This window comes from Chionomys nivalis, chromosome 5, assembly GCF_950005125.1.
Source record: "Chionomys nivalis chromosome 5, mChiNiv1.1, whole genome shotgun sequence".
NCBI lineage: Eukaryota > Metazoa > Chordata > Mammalia > Rodentia > Cricetidae > Chionomys > Chionomys nivalis.
In genome coordinates, this window is record NC_080090.1 from 64,443,425 (window position 1) to 64,467,894 (window position 24,470).

At 43.4% G+C, this 24,470-nt stretch overlaps 1 protein-coding gene across 1 annotated transcript; it reads right to left on the reverse strand.

Annotated features, from left to right (window-relative positions):
- Window positions 1-19,078: 19,078 nt before the first annotated feature.
- On the reverse strand, window positions 19,079-20,409 carry LOC130874847 (protein N-terminal glutamine amidohydrolase-like). The gene has a single exon (XM_057770374.1). It carries the CDS (start codon window positions 20,306-20,308, stop codon window positions 19,688-19,690), a length of 621 nt encoding a protein of 206 aa, XP_057626357.1. The 5' UTR covers window positions 20,309-20,409; the 3' UTR covers window positions 19,079-19,687.
- Between the last annotated feature and the right edge of the window lie 4,061 nt (window positions 20,410-24,470).

Genomic DNA, 24,470 nt, shown 5'->3' on the forward strand with positions numbered 1-24,470 from the left:
AAAGAGACAAGGACTCAGGCCTAAAGCGTCTCTGTCACGATCCTTCCTATTTTAGGATGCTCAGAAGCAAGGACTCAGGCCTAAAGCGTCTCTGTCACGATCCTTCCTATTTTAGGATCCTCAGAAGGATTCCGTTTGAGATATGCAGACACTGCAGGTTCATTGGAAGGCACACTTCTTGCTTTATGACCGATGCTCCTTATTTCTCCTCTTTCAGGCTGGAGATAGCTTGTTTAGGGCACATCTCAGTCTTGCCTGCCTTTCTCATTGCTCAGATCATACAGTCAAGACCATTTCTATCTGGAGGAAATGACACCTCTGGTCTTCCATTAGATACTTTTGCTTCTGTCCTGGGCCTTCTGTAGATGGGAAGGGACCTGGGTACTAAAGTTTAAGATCAAGTTGTAAAGGTCCTTTACTAACGTTTCTGACCGTGAGCTCACTGAATTTGCAGAGGGATTTTTTTTCATAAGACATCCAAAAGATCTTTGTGGTCACACCTTTGGAGTAAACATTTATATAGCCAAAGCCTCCAAAACAAACTCTATATTAGACAAGGAAATGTGCTTAGTCCTAGCCTAGCATGGTGGTACATGCCTTTAACCCAACATTGGGGAGGCAGAGGAAGGCAGAAGGTCTCTTGTCTGTTTGGAACCAGCTTGATCTATATAGTGAGTTCCAGACCAGCCAGGGCTATACACTAAGACCCTGTCTCAAAGAACAAAAAGCTTAGTTCTGGAAAAGAATGAAGCCCCAAACTAAAATAAATCTGACCTCAAGAAGACTCATTTTTCTATTGTCAACATAGGTTAAACAATCTAGTTTGGGGATTTGCTCGTTTGTTTTCTTTTGGAGGCAGAATCATGCTATGTAGCTTGGGTTGTTCTCGAACTCACTGCCCCCCTTTCTGTGTCTTAGATGGGGTGTCTATGGCTGTGATAAAACACCGAGACCAAAAGTAACTTAGGAAGGAATGATTTATCTCACCTCACAGCTTTCAGGGCACTCAGTATCGCCGAGGGAAGTCAAAGCCGAAATCTGGAAGTAGGAACTGAAGCAGAAGATATAGAGGAACACTCCTTACTCACTTCCTCAAGGCTTGTTCAGCCTGATTTCTTCCACAACTCAGAGCCACCTGTCCAGGGTTGGCGCCGGTAGCCCACAGGGAGCTGAATCCTCCCACATCAATCATTAATCAAGAAAACGACCTACAGAACTTGTCCTGTGTCAACATTATGGAGCATTTTTTTTCTCATTTAAGATTCCATCTTCCCAGAGACATCTAGGTTTGTGTTAAATTGACATAATGAGCCAGCATAGTCTGCTTCCCAAGTACTGGGACTGTAGGCATTGCCATCATGCCTAGCCTTACGGTCCCTCTTTAAAGAATCTTTTTATTGCTGGGCATGGTGGCTCATACCTTTAAGCCCCGACTTGGTAGACAGAGGCAAGTGGATCTCTGTGAGTTCAAGGTCGGCCAAGACTACCAAGTGAAACCCTACCTAAAAAAAAAAAAAAAAAAAAATAGGTCTGGCAGTGGTGGCACACGCCTTAATCCTAACACTCGGGAGGCAGAGGCAGACAGATTTCTATGAGTTCAAGACCAGTCTGGTCTACACAGAGAAACCCTGTCTCAATCTCAAAAAACAAAACAAAAAAATAAATAAATATTTTTTGTTGTTTGTCATTTTTTTTTCCTTTATTGTACTTAGATAAGTCGAGAGTAGAGAAGTAACATGGGATAGGTCTAAATGGGAAGCCTCAAAAAATGGGAAGGGAATAAGGGTAATGGGCGAATAAAAATTACCAAAATACCTTATATAAATATATGACATTATGGAGGAGTAATAAATAAATACTTTTAAAAAAGAATTTATATGGAAGTGTTTATAAGTGGTTCAGGGATGAAAAGACATCCAGAATACATAGAGGTTGCCAAAGAGAAACTCTGATGAATGGGGCTTTGGGAATCGGTTTCTATGGGGGGTAAGATAGTTTGCTGTGTTGGGTGGTTTCCCTCATGATTATATCAGTTAAAACAATAATCGTTATTTGCTAGGTGTTGGTCACTGTGCTTCAGATACTCTACTAAATTCTTTCTGCACATCTTATAAAAGCCTACTAATAAAGCACTATGCTGTTATTATCATCCCAATTTTCAGACAGGAAAATCCAAGGCATCCGAGATACACCTCAGCATCCCAAGAAGGAAATAATATTAACTGACTAAGCAGTAAGTGTAAGCAAACAATTTCCAAGAAAACATGTGAGTAATGACAGAAACAGCTGGCTGCTTGGACAGTCACCCAAGTTCCTCTGCAACATTGGGGCATCCATCTTTGGCCTACAGGCCACCCATATTCAACAGATCTTTCTGTGAAGTAGGACATTCTGAAGGGCTGTCCCTCCTTGTCTTGACAATGTTTGGCAGCCTCTCTCTTTTGTGTCCTGCTTGTCCAATTAGAACAGCATACTGTCAGCAGTCAAGGCAAGGGCATTTACTTGCCCAGCGATTTACTTTTGCCACAAAGAATGTAAACTCCGTGTGGAGTTTCTTTGGTGCCCAGCATCTTCTCTAGTGCCTCCAGGAGAAGACATGTCTTTTTGTCATAAAAAAAGAACCTAGGTTATTTAAACATCTTAAATGCCATATTCTGTAAATCTCTGAAGTGTTTGAAGATGACCTGTATATCTAAAATATATCTTTGTTTGACCTTGAAAACATACCTAATGTGACTACAAGTTCAATTATAGTAGATGACTAATTACTAGCCTGATTTCCTTATTATCCCAAACAGTTGATAATAATTTTCAAGGACTAGAGATTTGCATTACACTGTTAAATGAGCTGTATAGATACAATATTTTGAACGATATTAGAAATGTATGTACAGTATGTTTTAACAAAATTAATCTCAATTTTGTATCAATATACAAAATTTGTATAGAGTATACCAAGGTCCAATTCAATGTAAAACATTTAAAACTAGTAACTGCTTTTTAAAAGCAGATTCAATAATCTACCTTTTTATCTTATCATAGCTATATCCTCCCCTTTTTTCAGAGTAGATTTAATAATCTACCCTTTTATTCTATCACATCTATATCCCCTTTTGTATTTTCAAAACAAGAACATTGAATCTAATTTCCTTTATTCAACTTTTTTTCCTGACCATTACCAATAATAACTTGTTACCAATCCCCCTAAATAATGACAAATATCTGAAATCCATTTTTGGGAATGTGAGCATAGTTTACTAGGCTATTTCCTGCTGACTAGGTGGTATGGGAGGTCCTTCTATATATGTGTTGCTCTTATTGGCTAATGAACAAAGAAGCTGCCTTGGCCTGTGATAGGGTAGAGTAGAGATAGGTGGGGAAAACTAAACTGAATGCTGGGAGAAAGAAGGTGGAGTCAAAGAGATGCCATGTAGCCACCACTGGGAACAGATGAGCCAGAATGTTGCCAGTAAGCCACAGCCACGAGGCGATACACAGATTAATAGAAATGGGTTAAATTAAGATGTAAAAGCTAGCCAATAATAAGCTAGAGCTAATAGACCAAGCATTGATTTAATTAATACAGTTTCTGTGTGGTTATTTTGAGTCTGGGAAGCTGGGAACAGACAAGCGGCCTCCAACAACAATTGGGGGCACTGATATTCTTATGGGGACCCAAAGAAAATTTAAGATTATGGTCAAGTCCTTACTAGAGTATTCTATGAGGCTGGATCATCTCAGCCAGCAGTCTTGAAGCTGTTCTGGATGTAGAACTCAGAGGAAACTGCAACAGAGGTGCTCTAAAGCATTGGATCATCTGGGCTATCTGTTCCCAGTAAAGATTTTTCAGGGGGTCTTCCTCAATCAAACCTATTTTTTTTTAAACCAAGAATGAATGCATAGACTTTAATTTCCTGTGGAAACAAAAGCAAAACCTATTCTCCAAAGTAACGTATTTTTTGACTTACATTTTGAAGTCACGGCATTTTTAAAATATATAAATTTGCCCCGAGACTGACAAGGGTTTTTGTGTTTTTCTTTTCCATTTGAATCTGTGTCTGGAGTGTAGGGACACTGGTTATTAAACTTGAAACAGTGTAGTCACTAGTTTAAGGTTAATTAAAGGGAGCATTTATAGAGGAGAGAAGCAGAGCAAATTTTATTCTTTATTGGAAAAAAAACAGTATGATGTTTGTTTGTTTGTTTTAGTTTTTGTTTTTCCAGACAGCGTTTCTCTGTAGCTTTGGTGCCTATCCTGGAACTAGCTATTATAGACAAGGCTGGCCTCGAACTCAGAGATCTGCCTGCCTCTGCTTCCTGAGTGCTGGGATTAAAGCGCCACCACCGCCCAACAACAGTATGAATTTTAAACTCAGTGAGTTTTCCTCATATTTGTTCTTTCTGTTAAGCACATTGGCTCACCCTATACTTTGTTCTGTAGGAAATAATCTGTTTAGAGCTTCAGTGTGACTAATATTTATTTACAGCTTCACTTCAGAACCCTCAGCTCCTGCAGGTGCCTGTTATTACTTTCTGTATTTACATGCCCCCGAAGGCACCTAGTAGACACCATGCAGCAAATTCAGTCATAAGGCTTCTTAACTCAGCTTACGTTGAGTTCCAGAAAGGAATGAAAGCAGTTCTTGAAGACTGGTGAGGTGGCTCAGTGGGTAAAGACTTGCTGACAAGTTGCATGATTTGAGTTCAATCCCAGGACCCACGTAATGGAATGAGAGAACTGATGTTCACTCTTTGTCTTCTGACCTCCACATGTATCATCACACACACACACAGAGAGAGAGAGAGACAGAGACAGAGAGACAGAGAGACACAGAGAGAGAGACAGAGAGAGAGAGAGACAGAGAGAGAGAGAGACAGAGAGAACAAATAGATGTAATTAAAAGAATCATCTGGAACTGGATGCTTTTCCAGAGGACCTAGGTTTGATTCCCACCACCCACATGGAAACCCACAACCACCTCTAACTCTAGTTCCCAGGGGATCTGAAGCCCTCTTCTGGCCTCCTAGGGCACTGCAGTACTTTACTTCATGCACAGACTTACTTGCAAACAACACACACACACACACACACACGTACATAAAATAAAGAGGAAAATGCTGGGTGGTGGTGGTGCACACCTTTAATCCCAGTACTTGAGAGGCAGAGGCAGATGGACCTCTGAGTTTGAGGCCAGCCTGATCTACAAAGTGAGTTACAGGACAGCAAGGGCCACAGAAACCCTGTCTTGAAAAGGAGAGGCGGGGTTTTTCCCCAGTAATCCAGCAGCTGAAGAGAGGCAAAGGATCTGATGTGGGGATCTGTCCACCTGGAAGCCAGAGCTGGATGGCTGTGGCTCTGGCCTCTTCTCTTTGTACTCCTGAAACAGAGTTTGCTTTTTCTTTCCATCTATCATTAGTGTCCAATGTTCACTACATGAGACATAATGAGTGGTTTAATCATCTAACAAGGTATGGGTTTGCATTAAGCCATCTCTTTGATTCTAGGGTTCATTTGCCATCATGGGAACATCCATGATTCATCCAGACGATTTTGACTCCAATACTGACACCAAAGGGTGTTTTATGAACAGTTTCTTTCCTAACCAACTCTAAGGAGGTAATGAGACTTTAATTACGAGATCCTCATTCTCTGAATTAGGAAGTGTTTCTCCGGGGTAAAGTGTGTGCTCAGCATGAGTAAAGCAGGGGTGGGGGTGGGGGATGTTACTCTGGAACTCGTAGTGGTGGCCTGGCATGTATTTCCCATGTAGATCAAGCTGTTCTTGAATTTGCAGTTTTCCTGCCTCAGCCTCCTGAGCAGGGATTATAGGTGTGTACCACCATCCCTCAGGGTAGGAGGTGTAGAACGAGAGCAAGAGAAATTCTTTTTTTTTTTGGACAGGGATTCTCTGCGTTGCTTTGGAGCCTGTCCTGGAAAAACTTGCTCTGTAGGCTGGTCTCAGATTTACAGATATTCACCTACCTCTGCCTCCGGAGTGTTAGGATTAAAGATGTGTGCCACTGTCACCCGACTGCTGGTGCAAGTTTCTGTTCCGCCCCATGCCACAGCCATTCAAGCCCAAAGAAACACACAGAAGCCTACATTAGATATAAAGTGGTTGGCCTATTAGCTCAGGCTTCTTGTTAATTAACTCTTACATCTTAATCCATAATTCTTGTCTGTGTTAGCCATGTGGCTTGGTACCTTTTATCAGTGAGACATTTTCATCTTGCATCCTCTGCATCTGGATTATGACTGCAGACTGAGCCTTTCCTCTTCCCAGAATTCTCCTATTCTGGTTGCCCCACCTATACTTCCTGCCTGGCTACTGACCAATAAACATTTTATTAAACCAATACAAGTGACAGATCTTTTCAGGGTACAAGACCATTGTCCCACAGCAGCCTAGCTCTCCCTTTCTCTTGTTCCCGTACATCACACCTTGAGTTTGGATCCCCATTCCTGTTCCATGAGTTTTTTCCTTACAATAAAGAATAATCTTGGAATCTTTTGGAATTGGCTTGGGATTATTTGACTCGCAACACCCTCCCCCCTTCTGCATTCAGCTTCAGTTCTAGGCAATAGCCAGATGCAATATCCAAAAGTTCTTGAAAAGAGACAATCACACTGAGCGTTGTTGTGGGGTATTCACCAGAGAAGATTGCTTAAATATGGATTTAAGGCAATAGAAAGTCTTTATTAGCCAGCCAGCAACTACACTGGTTGTTCACGATCCCAGCGTAGCCGTAAGCCTTTCTCAGGATGAGCTTTTAAGAACAAAAATCATGTTCTGGGTTGACATACTTCAGTTTAATGAGAACAATTTGCCAGCCAGTCAAGCCTTAAAGGGGAGCTCCAAGCCAATTAGAGACTCTTTCTCAACAAACAAAGGAGATCACACACGCACATGCACGCACACACACACACACACACACACACACTACACTGTGTAACCTTACAGAAAACTCCTGATTAAGAGTCAAGAGTCTTGATATCGAGTCCTGTTTGTTTTATTAACTACTTGAATGTCGTTGGGTAATGCAGTTAAACCTACTTGCTTTCAGTTTCCTCATCCCTAAGATCCAACAATCCCAGGAACCAACTGGCCTGGCAGAGGCTGGTTCCTGCAAGCGCCATTGCCTCCTGGTGCCTCCAGCAGTCTTGCTTTTAGCTTCAACACCTGCCTTGGAATCTTTAATCTTTATTAAAAGACAATTTTGCCATATCAACAGGCTTGTGCATTTAGCAAAATGACCTCTTCCATTGCACAACTGCATAATCAAACTGAGAGAAGACAATGCTACTGACATACCCTGTGTCACGCACACCATAAAAAATTAGGAGTAGGCTGGATTTTAATTAGGATCACTAGGTTTCCTCAGACTCTCTGGAGGCAAGGCTTCCAGAACTGTCCTGACTGTGTGTGTAGCCTCTCATCCCTCTCTCCTCACCTCCTCCTCCTTCCTTACATCGCCTTTGCCCTAACCTTAAGTGGCTCCACTTTCTCAACACTTTACAGTGCCCCACACCCACTCTTCCTAAAACACACTGCCTACCTTTCTCTTCCCTCTTTTAATCAGTGCCTGAAATGGCCGTGATGGTGTACGCCTGTAGCCCCAGTACTGCTGAGGTACCAGCAGGAGGAGCGGAGTTCAAGGTCATACTTGGGTACAAATGGAGTTTGAGTCTCAGAACAGACAGTGTTGTTGACACACAAATGCATGTGTATACACACACACACACACACACAAAACAGCTTTCATCTCAAAAGTAGTAAGAGTTTTTTTCTGGCGCCAAATATAACTGATCATGCCCGGGAACACAAATTTAGGTTACCTCAAGTCCCATGTTCCAAGATAGTCACAGTCTAATGAAGTCTTTATAGTGACAGAACAGAGAGAGTTATGCATCAAGACATCTTAAATATATACCTATTACATTTCTTTCTTTCTTTGGGCAGGGTGGGGCACATGCCAAGGCACTCCTGTGGAGGAGGGAGTTGGGAGTTCGTTCTCTCCTCCCACCATGTGGGCTCTGAGCATTGATTGAATTTTGGTTGACAGACTTGGAGGCAAGCACCTTTCTCAGTTGAGCCTTCTCACTGGCCCCAAGACACTTTAAAAAGTAGAGTGGTGAAGAAAAGAAAAGAAGAGGAGGAAGAAGGGGAGGAAGAGGAGATGCTGGTGAACGCTGTGGGTAGGCGCGTGACAGCAGAGCAGGGAGACCTCTGCTGTAGACTTCAGATTTTAGCTTTGGATGGAGGAGTCTGTTCTTACATCCTGAGATGTACCTAAAGGGACTGAGATTAGGGTGGCATGGCAGACATGAACGAACCAGGTTGGGAAAGTTTCGAGGCCTGCAGAGTGCCCTAGAGACCCAGCTGGACCAGATCCTGAGATTCCTGCTGAGCCTCTTATACCCCTGTGGATGTCCACTCCCCAAACCACTGTAAGTGAGTGGTTGCAGCTTGCTTGCTTTTCTTTCCTTTTTTGTTTTTATTTTGAGACAGAATTTCTTGTTGCATGAACTGGGACTTAAACTCTTGATATTTTTAATTAACTTTTTGTTATTGTTTTCAAGATTCATTTTTATTTGTTTAGTGTGGGTGAGTGCCTGCATGTGTGTCTATGCACCATGAGCGTACTTGGAGCCCCCTGGAGGCTAGACTAAAGGTAACAGATTCCCTTGGACTGAAGTTATAGACAATTGTGAGCTGGCCTTCCTTGGGTGCTGAGACTTGAAGCCAGGTCCTCTGGAAGAGCAGTCAGTGTGCTCTTAACTGCTGAGCCTTTGCATTTGTTTCTTTTTTTTGTTTTGTTTTGTTTTTGTTTTGTTTTTCGAGACAGGGTTTCTCTGTGGTTTTGGAGCCTGTCCTGGAACTAGCTCTTGTAGACCAGGCTGGTCTCGAACTCACAGAAATCCGCCTGCCTCTGCCTCCCGAGTGCTGGGATTAAAGGCGTGTGCCACCACTTCCCGGCTTGCATTTGGTTCTGAGTGTTTTGTTTTACTATGTGTTTTGGTCGTCTCCACTCCCCCTCCCCCAACTCTTGCCAAATCCACCCCCATTCCCTACCCACCCAACCTTGTGTCTTCCTCCCTTCCCCATTAAGAACAATTTGTGTTGCCCATATATTTGTAGATGTGTGTGTGGTCTTCCACTGGAGCGTGGCCAACTTATCAGAGGCCAGACTCTTAGAAAAACCTCTTTCTCCTTCTCCCAGTAGCTAACAATTGACAATAATCTCCTTAACCAGGGTGGGACTGTGTGCCAGACATCCCTATTCATGCTGGGATTTGCTTTGACTACTGTAGGGGAATATGTTACAGTAGTGTTGCAGGGATACCCTGACTTACCAGGAAGCCAAGATATACTTAGAGCCAGAATAGGACAGCTCTGGAGGGGTGGAGCCTCAATAGGACAACTCTGGAGGGGTGGAGCCATAATAGGACAGCTCTGGAGGGGTGGAGCCACAATAGGACAGCTCTGGAGGGGTGGGGCCACAATAGGACAGCTCTGGAGGGGTGGAGCCTCAATAGAACAGCTCTGGAGGGGTAGAGCCACAATAGAACAGCTCTGGAGGGGTAGAGCCACAATAGAACAGCTCTGGAAGCTGGAGTTGCAACAGGACAGCTCAGCCCTGGAGGACAGGTGTCCTGATTATTGGGAAGCCAGGCTACCTGAATCTGGGGTGCGGTGGGGGATGGTCTCCCAGCAGGATATAGGGATTCTGTTCTTCTGGAGAGACGCTTCAGCTGAGTTCTGCTCTGTTCCCTTAAGGAAACATCCTAGCAGAGTGATCTGCTTCTTCTCTGGCCCAAGATGTTTCTTCTTTTGCTAACACTATTGTTACTTTTCCCCGCCTGGCCTTGCTCAGACCCCTGTTAAGGAGCTTTGTAGCAAGGTTCTTCTGTTCTATCCAGCCTTGCTGAGGCCCTCTAGGGAGCATCTCAGCAAGGCTTTTCAGTTCAGTCCCCTAAGGGACTTCTACACAGATTCTCATAGTCTGCGCCAGGGAATGAAAGCTGCCACCCAAGATTCTTTTGAGAAAGAGATTTATTTGGGAAAGAGGAGTCCAGGAGAGTGGCTGCCTCTGCCAGGGAGGGATTAATGGCAGCTCTTATCTGAAGGGGTGGAGAGGCTTATATAGGGCTTCTTAGGGGCGGAGTTTTCCCAGGGAGAAGGGGCATTGGTTACTCTTTCCCTGTTCAGGGATTGGTCAGTTTAGCTGGTGGGGCAGAGATTGCTCTGACTTCATGGCCAAATTGTGTTTCTTTCACTGGTCCTCTTTAGCTTTTTTACTCTAATTTTAGGAAGAGGGCATGCTTTTTGTTTGTTTGTTTGTTTTGTTTTTATGTTTGTTTGTTTGTTTGTTTGTTTGTTTTGAGACAGGATTTCTCTTGTGTGAGGGCATGTTTCTTTCACTGACTCTGATTTTAGGGACAAAGTGTGTTTCTTTGACACTAGTTTCAGAGTCAGAGCACATGTCTTTAGTCCTGGGTTCAGGGATAAAGATGTTTCTCTTCCTGGCTCAGGCCTCAGATACAGGATGTTTCTTTCACTGGCTCTGGGTTCAGAGTCAGGGTGTTCAGTGCTTGGTTGGTTTCCTGCTCCAGTTGTCCCTATACCCTTAGGGCTCACACATGCTTCATGCATGCTGTCACAGTCACTGGGCGTTCACATGTGCAGCTGCTCGTCTGTGTCCGGGGAAACATCTCCCTATAGTCACCCACCACTCTGGCTCTTAAACTCTTCCTGCCCTTCCAAAACAATCCCTAAGCCTTGGAAGTCGGGTGTGTGTAGAATAGATGCTCCCTTTAGAGCTGAGCACTCTGCAGTCTTGGTCTCTCTGTTAATCACCACCTATGGCAACTAGAAGCTTCTCAGAAATGAATAGAGAGATGTCCCCAGGACAGTTAGGACTACATAGTGAGACCCTCATCTCAAAATAAAACAAAAGACACAAGTACACACAGGGGGAAATGTTAGAGGTACTTTAATTATCAAGATAAGAGAATCAACTTAAATTAAAAGAATTGAGGGAGTCAGCCATTGCCTGGCTAGCTCAGTCGGTAGAGCATGGACTTCTTAATCCCAGGGTCGTGGGTTCAAGTCCCACGTTGGGCACCAAGTGTTGAAATAACCAAGTTAGCTAAGGACAAAACAATTATATTTAGGCCGGGCGGTAGTGGCGCATGCCTTTAATCCCAGCACTCGGGAGTCAGAGACAGAGAACTCTGTGAGTTTGAGGCCAGCCTGGTCTACGAGAGTGAGTTCCAGGACAGGCTTCAAAGCTACAGAGAAACCCTGTCTCAAAAAACCAAAAAAATAAAAATAAAAAATAAAATAAAAAAAATTTGAGGGGCTGGAGGATGTAGCTCAGCAGCAGAGTGCTTGTCTGACATTTGTAAGTCTTTAACTCAGTTTCCAGTGCTCAAGGGTAGAGAGATACAAGGGTTTCTGCTATTCAGTAGACACGTGAGGGTTCAAACCCAATGATCATCAGGGAAATGGATACTAAAACTGCAGCAAGAGTCAGGAGGTACCTCAGTAGGCAAAGGCACCCACTGCCAGTCCACACTGCCTGAGGTGGACTCTGGGACCCACATGGTGGAGGAGGAGTACCAACTCCTAGAAGCTGCCCTTTGTCCTCAACGTCCACACTCTGTGGCATGTACACACACACACACACACACATTTTCTCCTTTATTTTTCAGTTATAGATGTCTTGCCTGTTTATGTCTGCTCACCACGTGCACATAGTACCCTGAGGTCGGAAGAGAGCATTGAATCCCCTGGGATTGAAACTGTGAGCTGCCACGTGGATGCTGGGAATCAAACTGGGGTCCTCTAGAAGAACAGCCAGTGATTTTTAACTGAACCATCTCTTCAGCTGTAAAATGTAATGAAAAAATGCAAATTTAAATGAGAACAAAGCAATTATTTTTGAGACAGTGCCTCACATATCCCTAGCTGGCCTAAAATGCACTGTGTAGAACAACTTGGCCTTGAACTCACATAGATCCGTTTGCTTCCTGATCATCTTATTTTTTACCTTCTAAATTCTGGGATAAAAGCATGTACTATCAGTTCCAGCTATAAAGTAAATATATTTTTGAAGTCTCACAGCTGGTGAAACAGGCCTATAATCTCACAATTAAGGAGGCTGAGGCAGGAAGCTTGTCCCAGGTTCCAGGGCAGCCTGGGCTAAAGTAAAAACCTGTGCTATGGAAAATCCCTTTGTACACTGTGAAGATTTGTTGCTGTGATTGACTGGCTTAATAAACAAGCTGACTGGCCAATAGCTGAACAGAATAAAGTTAGGCGGGAAAGTCAAACAGAATAATGGGATGAAGAAGGGCAGAGTCAGAGGAGTGAAGAGCCAGACAGAGAACTAGTACTACATACAAAATGGGATAGAGGTAAAAAGCAAGAGCCTCGGGGCAGGACATGGATTAATAGAAGTGGGTTAAATTGTAAGAGCTAGTTATTAATAAGCCTGGGCTATTGGCCGAGCTTTTATAGTTCATGTTCAGCCTCTGAGTCAGTTATTTTGGGACCAGGCAGTTGGTACAAAAATCTCTGATTACAAGTCAGCATCAAAAATCACCACCACTAACAACAACAACTAAATAAAATAAAAGAGGAGGAGAAACAGTCACAGAGACTAGTGTAGTGTATAACACCTGTAGTCTTCTCAACACTTGGGAAGCAGAACAGGAGGATCAATCCCTGCTGCATAGTGCATTTGGTTACCCTCTGCTGTATAGTGGACTTTAGGCTAGTCTAGACTACATGAGATCCTATGTCAATAAAATAAAATAAAAATCAAATAGATAATGCAAGTCTTAGTCTTAAGGTTTAATTGCCTTAGTCTTCTGCATGTTAGGTTTAGTTTGTATCTTGCCATCTTTTAATTTTTTTTTTTTAATTAAGGTTTCTCTGTGTAACAGACCTGGCTGTTCTGGAACACTTTTGTAGTGCAGGCTGATCTTGTACTTGCAGTGATCTCCTGCCTCTGCCTCTGGAGTAATGAGATTACAGGTGCATGCTGTCCCACTTGGAGATGTATTGCTTTCCCAGAACAAAACAGGAGATTTGGAGCAGTTTTCTGAAGGAGCTCAGTTTACAGGGGCTTGTATCATAAGAGAAATTCCTGTCAACTCTCTAAGGAAAACCTGCTCACTCATTCTCTCCCTGTGTCCCTCCCTCCCTCCTCCCTCCTTTTTTCCCTTCTCTCTCCCTCTTCTTTCTTCCCTTCTTTCCCTTGCTCCTTCTTTCCCTTTCCTTCCCCCTTTCCTTTCTTCCCTCCCATTCTCCTTACTTCTCTGAAACAGAGCTTTGCTATGTAGCCCAAGATGGCCTCAAACTCAAGACCCTCCTGCCCCAGCCTTCCAAAAGGCTGGGATTCCAGCTGTTTATAATTTTTTTTAAGCTCTTCTCTGTCTATAACTCCATCCCCTTCTGCTCAGCTCAGTGGGCTACTCAATTCTATTTCATAGAACGAGATGCTGATTGTAAAATTGCAAACAAAAGAAAGCCAACTATACTTTTAAACTTGTAATGTTATCTTTAACACAAGAACAGAACCATGGCACCATTGCTAGTATTATTGTTAAGGAGTAGAGAACATGGCTGACTTATGGTTGTGCTCAAGACAGCCAATCGAACCCAGCCCATTCCCACAAAGTCTCTTTCAGCTTCCATCTCATTTCCTGGATGGAGCTTTTTTTTTCGACACTTCCTACATCCCTGCCTTTGATTTGCCCATGTCTATTGCAGTCTTACCAGTGAAGGTTCTGCATCCCCAGATGCTACCTAAAACTTCCAGTTGTTAAGATTTAGATGTGATATGTCCCAAGGAATGTGTTGAGAAATGATTGGATCATGAGGACATCAGATTCATCGGTGGGTTATCCACAAATGGCTTTTTAGCTGAATGGCCTTTAAGGAGATGGGGACTCATCAGTGGAAGTCAATCACTACACATGTACCTTTGAAAAGTGCATTGTCCTTTTGCCCTTTCCCATCTCTCTATACCCTGCCACCACCAGGTGAGCAGCTCTGCTCCACCACACAGCCTTGCTATGATGTGCTGCTTGCCCTTACCCCTGCAAGGTGCACCCACAGGCTCAGAAACAACACGGAAACTGTATTCTTTTAATCACTGCCTGGCCCATTAGTTCCGGCCTCTTATTGGCTAGCTCTTACATATTGATCTAACCCATTTCTAATATTCTGTGTAGTACCACGAGCTGGCTTACCAGGAAGGATCTTTACCTGCGTCTGTCTGGAGTGGGAGAATCATGGCGACTCCTTACTCGGCTTCTTTCTCCCAGCATTCTCTCTGTTTACTCCACCCACCTAAGGGCTGGCCTATAAATGGACCTAGGCAGTTTCTTTATTATTTAACCAATGACCTTCCTCCATCAACACAGCCTTGCTATGATGTGCTGCTTGCCCTTACCCCTGCAAGGTGCACCCACAGGCTCAGAAACAACAGAGCCAGCTGTGGACTGGCGTCTCTGAATAAATCCTAGCATCCTCTAGCTGTTTCCTTGGGCGTTTTGTAACAGCTACAGAGGTGACCACCACGCAGTCAGTGTAAGTCCAGACAGATGGCCACCGTAGCTGCACTCCAAGCCAACAGTGCTACTCTCTGAACTCTCACCATTTCTTGGGTACTTGGCATGTTTTGTTCAACATGGTAGCCATTGGCATATAAGAAATGTTTCAAGATTAGCTTATATGTGGCTTAAGGGCAGAATGGTGTCTTTCATCATCTCTTATTTCAGACAATGTTAAACCAGTGTCAGGGACATAAAAGTCACCCAAAAGGTGGCATGAAAGAGCTCATTTGAGGAAAAATTAACTCTTACCTGTTGCAGTTTGTCAACTGAGAAATTTCCACGCTAAATCACACAACCGACAGCCAGGAAATGTACACATGCCTCTATTTCTACTTCTGCGCTCCTCTGTTCTTGTGACTTCTGTTTACCTTTTTAAAATCTAATCTCTCACTCCTCCACTGTGTTTCTTAAATCATAGCTGATGCAAGAATGTTCAGAAGGTAAGAGAAAGGGTACGGCACATTTTCCCAGAGATAAGTGGTTACTTAGAGATTAGTTTTTAGCAGGGGTGAGTGGGGTGTGTAACCTTTGGCACATTTAATATACTGTGACAGATATTTTTTTCATTTGAAACAATGTGGCAGAGCACCCAAAAGTTCTAGAACATACGTGCACATATATATATATACAGGCAAGGTTCTCAAAAGATAAACTTTGGCATGCTGAGATGTTTTGTTGTTTTATGAGACAGGGTTTCACTGTGTAGCCCTGGCTGTTCTGGAACTCACTCTGTTGACCAGGCTAGCCTCAAAAATTCACAGAGATCCGCCTGCCTCTCCCTCTTAGGTGCTGGAATTAAAGGCGTGCACCACCACTACTCCACTGGCATGTTTAAAATTTAATAACTATAAACTGGGCGGTGGTCGTGTACCCCTTTAATCCCAGCACTCAGGAGGTGGAGGCAGGCCGATCTCTGTGAGTTCGAGGCCAACCTGTTATACAAAGTAAGTTCCAGGACAGCCAGAACTGTTTCACAGAGAAACCCTGTCTCAAAAAAAAAAAAAAATAAATAAAAATAAAAAAAATAGAAAATTAATAACTATCTGATATTTAACTGGTTTAGGAAATGGGTAATATTGGGCAAATGGTTGATTGTTCTACAAGGGGGTGAGAGAAGAAATGCTATTATTTGTTTGTTTGTTTGTTTTAGTTAGCAAATGTTTAAGGCCGGGGGTGGTGATGCATGTGTCTAGTTCCAATTTTCAGGAGGCAGAGGCAGGCTGAGACTTCCAGGGAAACCAAAGCTACACAGTGAGACCCTGTCTCAAAAGAAGTTTAATATGAAAATGTACATGCTTTATATTATATTACTTTATATTATAGTAAAAGCAGGTCCGGGGGGGCGGGTGTGTGCAGACACCTTGCTGCACTGCCTCTTAACATGATAAGGTACCAATATCATTCTGTTGTCCAGTAGTTGCTCTTTCTACATATTCACTTTTATTTCAAGGTTCATAAAGGGATCAGATCCCTAAAGTATTCCTCAGACATGTCTGCCATTCCTTCATTCACAGGATGTGATAACTTCCTGTCCATAAGTTCTTCAGCTAATGAGGATAGGCCTTGATCCTTGAAGCTAGGAACCGACAGGCAGCCTGGCTTTCCCACTCATCCAGGCTTGGAAACTTCCTTGAATCTTGAGAAAAAGCTTCCAAAAGTGTCTGCCATCAAGAAAAAAAAAAGTAGGGCCTGGAGAGATGGCTCAGTGGCTAAGATGGTGTTTCTATGTGACTGGGTGTGTTGCCTGCATGCACGCCTACATTACTTTCAAGCCTGGTGCCCATAGAGGCTAGAGGAGGGTGTTTGATCCCCTAGGACCTGAGTTCTAGACAGCTGTGAGCTGCCATGTAAGTGCTGGGTGTGAGACCAGGGTCCTTTGGGACAGCAATAGCACTTTTGATCACTGAGTCATCTCTCCAGCCCCACACCTGTTGTTCTTCCAGAGGACCCAGGTTACCCCAATAGCCTATTAGGAAATCTTAGTTTAAAAGAAATTAAGGGGGTGGTTTTGCTCTCTCTCCCAGGTTTCTCTTGAATTCTCTATGTAGTCTGTGGTGGCTTTGAACTTTAGAAATCCTCTTGCCTCAACCTGCTGAGTTCTGGGGTAACGGGTATGGACCACCATGCCAAACAAGCTTTATTCATTTATTTATTATTTTTTTAAAATTTCTGTGTGTGTGTGTGTGTGTGTGTGTGTGTGTGTTCACCTACGTGTGCATGTGTGGAAGCCAGAGGCTGATGTCGGTGCTGAGAATCATTCAAGCCCAGGTCCTCTTGTTTCTATATAGCAAGTACTTTACCCGCTGACCCCTCATCTCTCCAGGCCTCAGATTTATTTTTCTTTTCCCTTTTTTTCTCTTTTTCTTTCTTTCATTTTTTTGTTGTTTGTTTATTTTTTGAGTGTAACCATTCTGGCTGTCCTGGAACTCACAGAGATCCGCCTGCCTCAGCCTCTCAAAAGCTGGGATTAAAGGCGTAGCCACCATTACCCGGTCCACTCTCAGCTTTCTAATAGATGGTTATCATTTTAATGTTAATCAGAATTGCCACTTGGATTTTTATTGGAAATTTTCTTCTTTTAAAATATTTATTATTTTATATATATATATATGACTGTTTTACCTGCATGTATGTCTGTGCAGTGTCCAAAGAGACCAGAAGACCACATCCCCTGAAACTAGAGTTATGGATAGATGGTTGTGAGTCACTGTGTGGGTAGTGGGGTTTTTACCCAGGTCCTCTGAAAGAGCAGTCAGTGCTCTTAACCTCTGAGCCATCTCCTCTGCCCCTTTGTTGGTAATGTCAAGGACTCCAGGGGAACTGAAAAGTAGATTCCACTGAACAGACGTCCTAACAGGATACTGCAAAGGAGCTTTAGAGACTGGCATTGGCCTTTGCGTATGAAGTTTGGTGTCTCCCCACTTTCCACTCTAAAATTCATCCTAAGACACGTGTGTCATCATCACACATCGGCCAGTCTCATCCTGAGTCAGTGGCTCTCTCACCCAGTGCTTCATTGTGTCAAAGAGTATACGGTGATTGGTACTGGAGATTGGGCAATTGTTCTCTGTGGCATATGCAGCGTGTGTCCTGGGGACAAGACACTTGAGTTTCAACAGTTATCACTCTTACCTGTTGCATTTCGTAACTACACCACATCTAGAAAACTTGAGGTTTGAGCCTTGGTCTCATGAAGCCAGACTGAGCTCGAACTCTCCAACAGCTGGAGTTGACTTTGAACTCCTGTTTTTTTCCTGCCTCTACCTCCCGATCCTGGATTACACCAAACTCAGAGAACTTTCTGAAGTGTACTTTCTACTTCTTACTTGTGTGATTTAGTGACATTCAAAATCTGCTTATTGAACACCTGTCGTTACCATGATAGATACCACACAGGGAGGGCAGTATGGGTAAGAGCATGCAGCTCTTACAGGAGGGGAGGGTACAGGTACATGTGTGTCAGAGTACAACTAATTCAGCTTTGTTCTCTTCTTTTACCTTTTTCTTGTTTACGTCATGTTACAGACCCCAGGCTAACTGGTCCTTGGACTTCCAGGTGGCTCTGTCTCTACTCCCATCTTGGAGGTAGTGGTGGTGGGGATTAAGAATACAGATACATGCTGATGAAACAGATACATGGGTTTTATTTTGTTTTGAGACAGGGTCTCATTACATAGCTCTGGCTGTTGAAACTTATGCAGTAGACCAGGCTGGTCTTGAACTCACAGAGATCCGCCTACCTCTGCCTCTCTAGTGCTGGGATTAAAGGTGTGTGGCATCATCACCCAGCTAATATGTGGTTCTTTTTTTTTTAAGGTTTGCATTTTATGTGTGCTGGTGCTTAGCCTGCATGTATATCTGTGTGAGAATGCCAAATGCTCTGGAACTGGAGTTACAGACAGTTGTGAACTACCCTGTGGGTACTGGGAATTGAACCTGGGTCCTCTGGAAGAGCAGTCAGGCAGTCAGTGCTCTTAACCCTGAGCCATTTCTCCAGTCCCTAATATGTAATTCTTAAAAACAACCCTTTTCTTGATTAGCATGGCCCAAAGGTTCATCATGTTGGAGCATGTGATAGCATTCGATTCTTTTTCTTGCTGAATAGTATCCCACTGTATAGACATGACACATCTTGCTTATGTCCTCATCAGCTGGTTGACATGTTGAGTTTTTCCAACTTCTTGCTGTCATGCAAGACACAGTTCTGGACATTCTTATACTGGTGTTTCTGTGGCCTTGTTTCTAGTTCCCTGGGGTGTTTCTAGGGGTAGAGCTGGCGAGTCTCATAGTAACACTGCTTAACTATTGAACAGAACACTTGTAATGCTTTTACATTTTTTTTTAACCTTCAAGTCTATTTTTGTCTATATTGTATCTCTCCATAGCTACTCTGACTTCTTTTTTTTAATTTTAAGTCAGTTTTATTTAAACTATGTATATAAATGGGCCAAATAACTCTCAAAATATCTGCAACTTTTTTAAACATCATAGTCCAAAAAGACTAATACTTATAGCTGATTCAGCTCACAATATCGTCCTTTCCAAGCAGCAGAGCTGTCTCTGGAACATTTTACAGGTACCTCTAATGGGCAACAGAGGTTCTCAGAGCCACAGGCCACAACCCTATGCTCAAGGAGTTTAGAGTCTAGCAAGACAGGAAGCAGAGAGAGCAAACAGGAGCTGGCTCCAAGTCCACACTTTTAGTTTAACAAAAGCAATTGCTGGCCTAGGTTACCGCACATCTAAACAAATAAGTCATGGGAATATCTTAGCAACTATATGCTGTGTGTGGCGTATCAATAGGAAAGCTTTTATTTTACTTGTTTATTTGTGTCTGAGGCTGGGGACTGACTAACTTAGGGTTGGAGAAAGAACTCCGGGATAGCTTCCCAAGCCAAAAAAAAAAAGGGGGGGGGGGAGCATTCATTTATATTTGCGTTCATTAATGTTCCCACTCAAATTTAATAAGAAAAAATATACCTCCAAACTACATGTACCATGAAAAGACGGCTTACTCATAGCCCAGAATCCCTCCAGTCCCACACTCTAGCTTCAGACTCAGCAGTTTTTACTGCTGAAGCGATGTACAAACTCAGGCAGCATGTAGACAGCTCCCCATCCTACTTCTGGGTCCATGCTGATGAAGTCATTCAGGTTCATTTTGGAGTCGCAGGTTTCAATGCAGGGGTATGCTGGAGGAGGCTCTCTCCAGTTCCCACTGGAATCTTTCATGTGAGACCGGTCAGAAGCAAAGTTCTTCAAGTAGGAATCAGCACGAACCACTCTAAATTTCCTCCTAAACTGTGGATGAATGTCATCATCAGACTTAAGGGCATCTTCTACGTAAATGTCGAAGGGGCAGGGAAATGGCAAAATAGTGTCGAGATCATAAATGAAGCTCTGTCCTTCACTGGACACGTGAAGCAGGATGACATGGTAATCCATTACAGGTCCATTCCCAGGTCTTGCCTGCTGTTTCCAAATAGGTACCATCTTCCTCTCATTTGATATGAAGACAGCGGAACACTCTTCCAAGGGGTACTGGTCGTGGGTTTTGATGTATTCACAGAGTTTCCAAATGTTTTCCTCACAATAGCAGCTGCTGTAGACACACGCGTCCCGCGTTGGACAGGCCGACTGGTACTGCGGGGCCGTGGCGGTGGGGCCGTCCCCCTCCATGGCCCGAAGCTGTGGCTTACACAAAAAGCACACAACCCGCTGGCAGCAGTTGCTGCCAGGTCGCCGGGCGGAAAGGACAGAGCCAGGACCGCCAAGAGCGCCTTCCGGATCCTCTGACTTCTTTATAGTCTATTAAGTCTGTCTTTCTATCCTTTGAAAGGCCTATGTATGTATCTTTGAATTTAATCTATGTCTCCAGAAGATAATGTACAGTTAGGTCTTACCATGTAGTTTGATCATCTCTGGTTTAATCTGTGGTTTTCAGGTTTGGTAAAGTGCCTTTAGACCCACTGAGCTATCTTGCTTTTTTCTCCCTCTCTCTCCCTTTATCTCTTTCCCTCATGCTCTCTCCTTCTGAGTTATTAAAGATATATTTGAAAATGATATTCCTTCACAATTTCATGCATAGGTAGATATACTTTGGGCTCCTTTGTTATTCTCTCTTCACTTTTGATTTTGTAAGAATTAGTGTATGTGTATGACATGTGTAGGTATGAGTGCACTCACTTGGAGGTCAGAGGGCCACTTTTGGGAGTCAGTAGTTTCCTTCTGTCATGTGATCTGGAGATTGAACTCAGGTCATCAGTAAGCAGTTTTGCCTGCAGAACCATCTGGCTGGACCTCTTTTTCTTTCTTTTAAATGTTTGTTACATTAATCTCCCTTTTTCCCTGTGGGGTGTGTGTGTGTGTGTGTGTGTGTGTGTGTAAGAGAGAGAGAGAGTGACATGGTGTTCATGTGGAGATGTATTTTAGGTAGGCATTGGGTCCTTTAATAATTCTGTTTACTCAGAGTTGAGAGATTCCTCAGCGGTTAAGAGCACTGGCTGCTTTTCTAGAGGACCAGCTCCTAGCACACACACACACACACACACACACACACGGCAGCTCACAACTTCAGCAGATCCCATTATCTCTGCTAGCCTCCGTAAGTACCAGTCATTCGTGTGGTGCACAGACATGTGCAGGTAAGCACCTATGGGATTCTCATGATTACATGAAGATAATCTCAGCACGCATGAAGCACAGGTGGATGGGTTTCGTGAATTCCAGGAATAGGAATTTGGGATCTAAGAAGGCAGCTCAGGTTCCAAATACTCCACATTCCCTCTTTACTCTTGTGTGTGTGTGTGTGTGTGTGTTTCCCTGTTTTCGTTTGGTGTTTACTTTTTGAGACAGGGTCTCATTTGTAGCCTTGGCTAATATGGAAGTCACAAACATTCTCCTGCCTGTGCCTCTGGAGAGCTGAGAGTACAAGTGTGGAGTACTTCACTCAGCCCCTCTTGACGTGTATGTTTAAAGACGTAATTGTATTAGAATTTTGCCTGCACATAGGTGTTCCACGAGTGTATAAGCTGCCTGTGTAGGCTAGGAGAAGGCGCAGGCTCCCTGGCGCTGGAGTTTTAGATGGTTGTGACCTGCCTTCTCCCCAGCCCCCACCGTTTGTTTTCTAATCTGGACTTAATTCCTAACTGGCGCCAGGCTCCTTCAGCCTGAAGTCCTTCTTTTGTTATTTCTTGCAAGGTAACTTTGTCGGCCACAAATCGTCTCAGTTGTGGATGATCTGGGAATGCCTGTACATTTGAGTTTTTCTGACTATCAAATTCTTGGCTCATGGGTGAACTCCTCCCCCTCTGGCCACTTGACTGTGCCATCTGAGGGCTTTCTGGCCCTGTTGTTTCTGATGATGTTAGCTGCAACCTTTTCATTCCTCCCACAAGGTCGCTACTTTCAGGATTTTCTGTCTTAAGTATTCAGCTTACCCTGCTCAGCCTCTGTTGAAGATCTTGACCATTTGGGTTTATGTTCATAATCAGATCTGGACATTTTCAGCAATTTATTTTTTAATTTTTCACCTTGTTTCTTTTCATTTCTTTTCTTCCAGAACTCTCAATGCATGTATGTTTGGGTGATTTAATGGAAGGGACTTGTTTCCCTCTTTTACTCCAATGAAGATTTTTCAATTCTATGAGGAAAGCAGATTCTCTTAATAGATGGATAAAAGCTTGTTGGAAAAAAAGCACCTCAGATATATTAAGTTATAAGGACAAGGGGAAAAAAATCAGCAGACATGATACCATTCTGAGATGATCACCTTTAACACTGTAGCCTTCATTTTTGTGCACAACACTTTATGCATCTTATATACCTAATATACTTATTTTAGTGGATATTTACATATCCAAATGTTAAAATTTTGTTCACTGAATTTTTTTCTTTTTCCATTTTCCCATGTGTGTGTTATGCTGTGTGTGCACGTGTGGTTGTGATTAACACAGTGTGTGTGCATGTGGAGGTCAGAGGTTAATGTCGGGAACCATTCTCTGAACCTTGGTTAAATAGGCAGGGTCTCTCATTCAAACCCAGACCCAGAGTCTCTGGATATCTCTAGTCTGGCTTGCTCTGGGAACCCATTATCCCTGTCTTCTGAGGCTGGAATTACAGGGGAAGGGGGCTAGGTCCAATCAGCTTTCTGTGGGTGCTGAGACTCTGGTCCTTGGACTTGCGTGGTAATGCTCAATCAGAGACATTTCCTCAGCCCCAATAATTTTTCTTAGCTTTTTTGTTTTGTGAACAGGCTTTCTCTGTGTAGCCCTGCTGTACTGGAACTGGCTCTGTAGGTCATACTCACACTCAGAGATTCCTCCTTCCTCTTCCTCCTGAGTGGTGGGATTAAAGGCATGGGTCACTTTGCTTGACTTACTTATTTTTGAAAGATTTTTTTGTAATTTTTTTTGAGACAGGGTTTCTCTGTGTAACAACCTTGTCTGGCCTGGAACTCACTATGTAGACCAGGCTGGCTTCAGACTCACAGAAACCCGCCTGTCTCTGCCTCCCCAGTTCTGGAATTACAGGTGTGCACCATGTGTGTCCGTGTGAGTATGTGTAGCTCGAATTCTAACAGGTCTTAATAATAAAAGCCCAGAGTCAGATATAGGGGAAATACTGAGTGATTACAGAGATGAAGGCACAAAACCACAGCTACCTTACCACTCAACTTCCCAGCTGAAAAGAGAGTGATCTCCTCTCTGCCCAGCCATACCATTTCCTGTTTGTACAGACCTCCAGACCTCTATGGTTAGCTAGTGGCTAACTCCACCCTCTGATATGATCTACAGACAAGGTATCACCACAGGTATGTGCACAGGAGTGCAGGCATCCACAGAGGTCAGAGGGCATTGGATCCTTAAGAGCTGGAATTTCAGGTGCTATGAGCCACTTAACAACAGTGCTAGGAAATAAACTCTGGAGTTCTGAAGAGCAGTACCTATGCTTCACAATGGAAGCATCTCTGTGTAACAAAAGGGCCTGCTTGTTGGGGTTTCTGTCCTGCCCAGTCCTTGTTCTACCTGGTTCCCGCAGTCGTCTGAGTTTCTGTCCTCCCACCAGGTCCCATAGCCATTTAGCCCCAAAGAAAATCACACAGAGTGTCTATATAAGTTATAAACTGATTGGCCCATTAGCTTAGGCTTCTTATTAACTCTCTTTTTTTTTTTTTTTTTTTTTTTGGTTTTTCGAGACAGGGTTTCTCTGTAGCTTTGGAGCCTTTCCTGGAACTCCCTTTGTAGACCAGGCTGGCCTCAAACTTACAGAGATCCGCCTGCCTCTGCCTCCCGAGTGCTGGGATTAAAGGCGTGTGCCAACACCGCCCGGCCTTATTAACTCTTATAACTTATATTAGTCCATTATTCTAGTATATGTTAGCCACATGGCTTGGTACCTTTTTTGGCAGGGTAGGTCACATCCTGCTTCTTCGGTGTCTAGACAGGACTGGGGAAAAAGCTTCCTTCTTCCCAGAATACTCCTGTTCTCATTGTCCCACCTCTACTTCCTGTCTGGTTGTCCCGTCTATACTTCCTGCCCGGCTACTGGCCAATCAGCACTTATTTTAAACATAATTGACAGAATACAAAATTGTCCCACACCATCTCCACAGCCCCAAGCATAATCATAGATTTAAGTTTATAGGAAAGTTAAGCAGAATTCAGAGGTGTCCCATAGTTCCCTCTCCCCTCATGTGTACATCTTGAGCTGTCACCTAATATGTTCATCTTAACTTCCCTCAGTTTTGGTATCTTAAGGACATTTTTTGTTTTGTGACCTATAGCTAATGTCTTACGTGGCAAACTTAAAATTGTTGGCCCTAACTAGTCTTTCTTAGACG

Coding starts and splice junctions, on each gene's coding strand:
- LOC130874847 (XM_057770374.1), bottom strand. CDS start 20,308: ATGGAGGGGGACGGCCCCACCGCCACGGCCCCGCAGTACCAGTCGGCC.